Below are 7,999 nucleotides of genomic sequence, written 5' to 3'. Positions count from 1 at the left end.
CTTGAAAACTTGCCATTTCCTTCATCATATGCAGAAGAGAATATAAATAAAAAGTCTTTTTTGAATATATTCGTTTATTTGTAAATATTATAATTAAATTTTGTTCTACAAAACATGACGATTCTATATTGAAACATCTATACACAACGATTGAACATTAATTACTCTCAGATCTAAGCCAGGAGAAACAGCTAAGTATGACTCCCGTATGTCAAAATTATTTTAACATATGGGAGTTCCGGTTAAGTATTGATACAATCTTACCCTAATATCCATTTAAAGCAATAGATTACAAACGCTCGCACGTGTACAGTTAATTTGTCTAAAATATTATTTTTGAAAATACCTAATTTGCTATAATATAATATCGCTATTAATAATACAGTAACATAGTTCAAAATCTTTACATTTAACGGGTTTAAACGAAACACCTATAATGACTACATCGAAAGCAATTTAACAATTTGAAACCGCTCGTCTTGGAAAAAATTATGTTTTATGTATGTTTTATTTCTTGCTTAAAGTTTATCAACGCGTTTAACAATTGCCGATTTTTTATACTCGTCCACTGTTTCTGTAAGAATCTTTTGAAATATGCTCTCAAATATTTGATTTTTAACGATAACTTCGTCTGTGTGAAGGGACGTCCACTCGGGTTCGCACCGGCGCCATTCAGCAAACAATATGTCGTCTATGTGATCCGATCTTCGTGCACCCACACCTTGAACATTATTTATTTCAGCTTTAAATAAATTATTTTATTGTATATGTCCATTGATGGTATATAACATAAATAGAAAAGTCTCAAACAAACTTAACCCCAAAGAAAACGAACTATTTGAAGCATTTGTATGAAATGCCACGTCGTTGCAGTGATGTTATTGAAAATAAAGGATACGCCACTAAATATTAATTGTAATTACTGGTAGGCTGTAGATATAGCTATTTCGTAAATAACAATACCGATTAGTAATACTAAAAAAATATTGTTTTGAATACTTTTTTGTTGTTGCTTCTACTTAGTTGTTCATAACTTAAAACTAGTATTAATATTTGTCCGTAATTTAACATTAAAATGTAGTAATGTAACAGTAAATCGCCGATCATATAGTCTTTATTTATTGTTTAATTTCAAAAATAATTATACTAATTTCTAATTATACGACCACCACCGTAAATATCCAAACGGAGTTTTTAATTTTTTTTCCTACCCAGAAATCGAACCTCACACTAAAAAACATAATTTACCAGTAACAACTGTAGCTCTCACTCCAGTGAGAACTTCCGTAAGTTCTGCCGTCAAAAAACTGGCAGATTTTTCAGCGTTCACACGTTTCTTCGGCAAGCCGTGGCAGGTGTCCCAAAACTTATCACCTTTTTCCTTCTTCTCATGCTCGACGTTCTCGTCGCAGTAATCTTTGAGGAACGCATCGAATGGATCCACGCTATCGAAGGCGTCTTCTTTCTTTAAATACTTTTGTACTTTCTCTTCGCTTGCCTCATCTAGTGTAAATTTTTTAGGCTTCGGAGCGCGTGTCGCCGCCGGCGGAGTATATGGAGGTGGCGGCTTATCCGGTATTTCGCGTACGAGTAATCGACACTGCTGTTGTTCCAATGCCTTGATCTGAAATATAATATTGATAGAATGAATATATAGATATAAAGAGCATTTATTTTAAAAAACATTTACGCGGCAGAGAGGCAGGAGGATCCAATGTTAGTTACCGCCGCCCATACTCTCAAAGCCAGAGTCTCGCGAGTGCGTCGACTGCCTTTTAATAATTAAACTGCGTTTGACATGTGGTTCGCAATGAATGTACTGTGTTTACCTTTAGATAATCTGAGGTAATTGTACATTCTTGAAATTGTATTCTTACAAGCTTCAGACATTTCGCTTGGTACCAATAATAATAAAAAACATTGTTTAGTCTGGTCTTCGAATTTTTTAAACAATAGTCATATAATAATATGACAACTAGATAGGGATTTCAAACACCTGCACGTAAAACGCATTATAGCTTTTACGGTAAAATTGGTTGTTAATGTGATGTGCCAAAACAAATCGTTTTATTTCCAAGAATGCAAATATACTGGCCAGTTGAGAAAATAACGAAATAACGAAAAAATAATTTAATTTAAAAGCTGCATTCTTGAGATTTGTTCACATTTTCCTCATTAGCGTAAGCATTTCAAAAAAAACATAGTTTACGTGAAAGCTTCTATGAGTGAAACTGCTGAACAAATAGTATCAATACCTAATGAAATATTCTGATAACATATTTTTATAATTGTAACAGTTATAGTACAATTTGGATTATGTTATTTTAATAGGAAAATTTATATGTAATAAGAAAACGATGTAATACCTCTTTCTCAATAGCAAGCTGCTGTCTTCGCAATTCATCTGCTTCGTTCTGTGCAAGAGTGGTGACGGCCGTTGGACTTGTGTAAACATCAGGTAAATCGACGCTGCTATTTTCATCTAAAAACATATATAAAAAAATCTTTGAAAAAAAAATATTTCGGAAGAGTATCCAGTCACCCACAACGGGCATGTCTCTAGTGGAAACTAGGATCTGTAAGCAACTTATATTTTAAAATAAAAATATAATTAGTCTAAAAACTACTATGATTCTTTTACATTTTTTAAATGAAATATAATATATGCATTCCGTTTCAACTTACCATTTGTTGATTAAGGAATAGTTTAAGTTTTTAAGTTATTTACCACCTTCGTTATAAAAATGTTGAAGCAGAGATATTTCAATATTAAACCAAACCTAATTTTATCCCATTTTTATATTACCGACACGACGAAAACAAAAGACTATTTTAAAAAAACAATAAATAATAAATTGCTTCTATATTTTTATTATATCAAATGTCTGGGCTCAACCTGCCAGTGTTATTTTTCTTTTCATGGAGAAAGTATAGCTATTTACATAATGTTATTATTTGTTACACTATATATATATAAGATATATATTGTCTATACTTTCAATTTCGAAAAAACTTTGAAAATTCAGATTTTAAATCACTTAATTGTATTATTTATATTTAATTTGATTCTAATTAAATTGAATTAATGTTATTTCTACAAAACAATTTAATATTTAACAAAAGAAAACCTATGTAAATTTTATATATAAGTATATTAACAGGTATTTTAATGCCAAACAATTGTGGAATTTGGTATACATACCCGGTGAAGTGGATGTAGATGAAGTTCTCTGTTCGGGCCATATAGTTAGATCTGGAGTATTTTCAGTGGCTGCCGCTTCACCTGCAGGTACTGGTAAAGGCCCGGCCACAGATCTGCCACCGATTGAATCATCCCTTCCTCTTATACACTGAGTTTCAACTGACACCATACAGGGCTCAACCGATTCATAATCATGTTTATCACTGATTTCACTGTTAACCGGTGATTCAATCCATTCTTCAACCATTTGGGTACCAACATCTTTCACTTCATGAATGTCAACATTGCTTGATTGACCTTTTTCTACTGAATTAAGACCTTTATAGTACTGGTCAAACTCTTCCACTAGACTTCGGGCTGTTGATGGACTAGAAGTATCACATACATGACTTTTAACATGATCCATGAAATTCTTGATAGCATCACCTTTATCATTAACTTTGTTATTTGTTGTTGTGACTATATTCTTCAGTGCTTCCTCATTTACTTCATATTGTTTTGAACTACTAAAAATTTCTGGTAAGGTCAAGTTTTGAAACAAAATATTAAGATAGCCTCCATCAACTACAACAAAATTTTCTTCAGCAGTGCTAGTTTGTGCTGTTATGGATAAAATACTATCTCCAGTTTGAATACTTTTTTCTGCACTTTGTGGATTTATGACAGGCTTCAGAATACATAGAGGAGTTACAGATTTTGGTCTTGACGTTGAACTTTCCTCACATCCACTACTTGATAGGTCAAAACACTTTAATGGCGCTGTATTTCTATCAGCGGATATACTTCTCTTTAACTTCCGCTTCTCTAATATTTGTTCCACATCAACTTGTTTTCTGAATTTTAATTCAATATTTCTTTTGGTTTTCATGAGCGCAATTTTCCGCTTTTCTGATAGTGCCAACAACGCTTTGCGCATACGTTGCATTTCACCACACTCGTGTTGTAATTTGAGTAATGCACCTCTTTGTTTTTTCTTTAATGTAGATATGTCGGTATTATCTTGCTTTTTACGATTTTCTAACCACAAAATCTGGGATTTGGTGAAATCTTTTAAAGCATCTTCGCGCATTTTCAACACGAATAGGAAATTCTTCGCTCGTCGTTGCTCATCGCGTATGAGTAAATTGAGCTACAATTAAGTTAATGTGATTAATAAATTTAAATATAATTAAATTTTGAGAATATTTTTTAATAAGGGAAACAATAATGCTTTATAAACAACTTTGAAAATACTTGCAAGTTTGTTTGTGATTTCAAAGATAAACACTTACCAGACAAAGACTCTTCGAAGCTATTGTTTCACTATCATCAACATGGGAATGATCAAATTTAGAGAAAAATGAATCATATTCCAATTTCTTTAAATTGCATGTGTTATTGACAAATTTTTCTACATTACATTGACTTAATCTTTTATGAGAGAAAGAGTAATTTTCTAAATATTGTAAAGACTCAAAAAATGAATCAATAAAATTTAATTCTCGCTGAAATTGTTCATTAATGTAGTCATTTTGGAGCAATTTAGTATTCATTGAGCTAATTATTTCTGAAGGTTTTATTAATCTATTATTATCAATATCTTTCGGTGGTTCTGTATTGGCTTGTGAATTTTCTGTTTCTGCATTTTTCTTTTTATTTATATGTGTTTGTTCTTTTAATTCCTTTTTATAAACAGACATTACATTCATAGGGTAATTAACTGTATTTGGTGGGCTATTCATATCAACATTATTTTTAACCATGTGAATATCAATTTTCTGCTCTGTAGTATATGTTAATGTTGCTCTACTAATAATGTATGAACTTTTACAAATAGGCTTTTCATGTGCATTGTCTTTATCCATGGATGTCACACTAAATAATGGAACTATTAAATTAGGTACTGACTGACTACAAAAACTGACTAAGTTCTCTTTGGATTTCTCACATTTATCTCTGATTAAAGTAACATTTGGTATTTGAAGATTCTCAAATGTGTTATAATCCTTATTTTCTGGAGCTGTGGAAGTTGACTCATTGAAATTTGTTACTGTAGTTGTTATTTTATCGATTTTTTCAACAGATTCCGTCCCAATGTTTACATCACACAATACTTTTAAGTCTTCCACATCAGTACTGCTATCAACCATTTTTTTATTTATTTCACTTTCAATTTTTGATATTTGACTCAAATAATCATAATTTTTATCATAGTCTTTTTCTAAGGGAACATGAATGACATTAACTTGTTTTTTTCTATCACTTAGTTCTCTTAACAAGTTATTCTTCAGATGTCCAAATTCAAGAGGTATTTTGTTACACTTTTCTTTTGATGCTATCTTTTTAGGTGAAGTACTTTTAGAGTCTTGTTTTATTTTGTTCCTGAATATTTGAATTTCTTTACCACTATCCGTTGAATGTAATTTTTTACCAACTAGAGTCTTAGATGGTGCATTGATACTTTTTGTATTTCGGGAAGATTCTGAAATTAATGTAACATATATTATGAAATCAATAACAATTATGTACAAGGACAACATATTTATTATTTTATGTTACCTTTGCCTTTAAATATGGGGTCGTTTTCTTTAGGTTGCTTATTCCTGGAAGATACACTGACATTCCTTCTAGTATTATTTGTAGGACTTGTTTTATTACTTTGCTTAACATCTTGGGAATCTGTTAAAAATACTTGAATGTTAACATCTAATCTTCAAACCTTATTTCTTATTCAAAAAATTAACATAACCATAGAACTGAATTGAAATTTTCAATTTTTTCAATTTTCAAAAATAATTGCAAAGAGAAAATGTTAAAAAAATACAAATTTATTTTAAAAGATTCACATAAAATAGTTGAGATAAATATTTAATGTGTATGTTAGATAAATAGCAATTTCGTTTCTTATTTTTATAATTTACTTTATGATTTGTAGACTATTACATAAATAAATGTATGCCAAATCATGATCAGACTAGCCCAGATAAATCAATATGTAATATAAACAAACTATGTTGTTATCACTAGTGTTTGATCCTCAATCATAATTTTTTTTTGTTTCCACTATATTTAAATAAATAAATATAGGTCTTATTCTAAGGACAGATAGCTAATGCAGAAGTGTAATTATGCTAAAATATTTTATAGTTCATATGAAAAAATACATCATTATATGTAAAATGATATTTTCATGAAACTATAACTTGTTAACTGGCATATAATGAAATCTGCAATTTGGCTAGAATCACACATAACATTCAAAAGCAAAATTAATGTACTTACATTTTGTTGAATTAATTAATCTTGATGTACTTCTCTGAGATGACTGCTTTAGATCCTTTGTTTCTAAAGCTCTGTTTACCACTTTGGTAAATGAACCTTTTATCTCACGAGCTGTAAACATTATTATCAGTGTATTAAATAAAACCATTACTGTAAGCAAGTTACAATTATAAATCCTTTAGTATTATAATTAACATACAAAATTTGGGATGTAGACTGTTTTCATCATCTTCGTCGATTGTTACAATTTTCCTTTTTGAGTAGCCCGTTGATGCCATCTTTGGAATACCAGCCATCTCTGTTTTCAATGACCTAGTAGATCCTATTAGGGGCTTTTCAATTGATATAATACGCCGTAATCTGGGTTCTAAGGAATAACTGTTCTTGGGCCATTTTTCTATAATATAATTTAAATAATTATATTTTTAATGGTTACATTGTATAAGTCAAAGTTTAATTTCCTACTGAGTACTTTGTCAGTTAAGGACAATTGAAATACACATTACATATAAAACTTTTTTTTAATATGTATCACTAACGCAATTCAAACAGGATCCTAAATTTTATCAATAATTGAATAATACTTACCTATGGGACTGAAATCGTATTCAGGCAAACGAGTGTATTTGATAATTGAACTTTTTTGTTTCACACTTGTAGGAAAGGCGTTTTCTATTTTTACATAGAAACTACACAAATTATGAATTTCTGCATCTTTTTTTAGTGAGGCAGATGCGTCCATAATATACGCACTAAATAAACTGAACACTGGAATTTTTTTTGTTATAAATATTGTACCTAATATGGATAAAGCATATTTATCCCTTTAAGACTGCACATTTGTATGTGCTTTAGTCTGCTTAAGCTCATAATATTTAACCGTGTAATATGTAAAATTAAAACGTAATCTTAACACATTAAGCACAAATAATATTGTTTAAGATTGTTAATTTCACTAAAGATTTTCTACTTGATAGTTGATATTTGAAAATGAAAGCGTCGTATGTCAATTATCACTGTCCAATCTATGACAGTCACTTTTCATTTTTAATTTCTGTGGCCTATCCCTTTATTTTCTGCTAATGAAAGTTGCATAGTGCATGGCCATAAAATATTATACAATATTATTAATTTACACACTACACATTTTATTGAAATAATGATATCGTCTAACATTAATGAGCATTCTTATAAAAATGTATCGCTACCAGGTAAAAGGTAAAAGGTAAATTGCAATCAACAAAAAGTTTTAGTTTAAAATTAAATTTTTTTTAATGTTATATTAAATAATTAATTTTATTTTATATCACTTTTAAACCATTCTTTAGAATTGCACACAGATTTTAGAGTTTGAAATATTGCAATCCGGAAATTAAGAAAGCATTTAAAAAACAAATTGTGGTTTTATATCCATCGTATATAAATTACATAAAGTTAAGTAGACATAAAAGCGTATATTTACCACATTTGAAAATAAAACAAATTTAATTAGTCACACTGCTCAGTGCTCACTCTAAAAAAAAACCTTACTATATC

The 7,999-nt window shown here is 29.8% G+C and overlaps 1 protein-coding gene across 1 annotated transcript; it reads right to left on the bottom strand.

Annotated features, from left to right (window-relative positions):
* Positions 1 to 64: 64 nt before the first annotated feature.
* On the bottom strand, positions 65 to 7,462 carry LOC110997382. The gene is made up of 9 exons (XM_022265520.2): positions 7,052 to 7,462; positions 6,663 to 6,860; positions 6,464 to 6,574; positions 5,741 to 5,860; positions 4,474 to 5,663; positions 3,203 to 4,331; positions 2,367 to 2,482; positions 1,249 to 1,624; positions 65 to 721 (listed from the first exon to the last, which is right to left on the bottom strand). The coding sequence occupies exons 1-9, from the start codon at positions 7,203 to 7,205 to the stop codon at positions 519 to 521; spliced, it is 3,597 nt and encodes a 1,198-aa protein (XP_022121212.2). The 5' UTR covers positions 7,206 to 7,462; the 3' UTR covers positions 65 to 518.
* Between the last annotated feature and the right edge of the window lie 537 nt (positions 7,463 to 7,999).

Source organism: Pieris rapae, chromosome Z, assembly GCF_905147795.1.
Source record: "Pieris rapae chromosome Z, ilPieRapa1.1, whole genome shotgun sequence".
Taxonomy (NCBI): Eukaryota; Metazoa; Arthropoda; class Insecta; order Lepidoptera; family Pieridae; genus Pieris; species Pieris rapae.
This window is presented reverse-complemented; position numbering and strand designations above follow the sequence as displayed.

Coding starts and splice junctions, on each gene's coding strand:
- LOC110997382 (XM_022265520.2), bottom strand. CDS start 7,205: ATGGACGCATCTGCCTCACTAAAAAAAGATGCAGAAATTCATAATTTG. Junction 6,575..6,662: donor CAGTCTACATCCCAAATTTT/GTATGTTAATTA, acceptor TAATGTTTACAG/CTCGTGAGATAAAAGGTTCA. Junction 722..1,248: donor GAGAGCTACAGTTGTTACTG/GTAAATTATGTT, acceptor ATAATGTTCAAG/GTGTGGGTGCACGAAGATCG.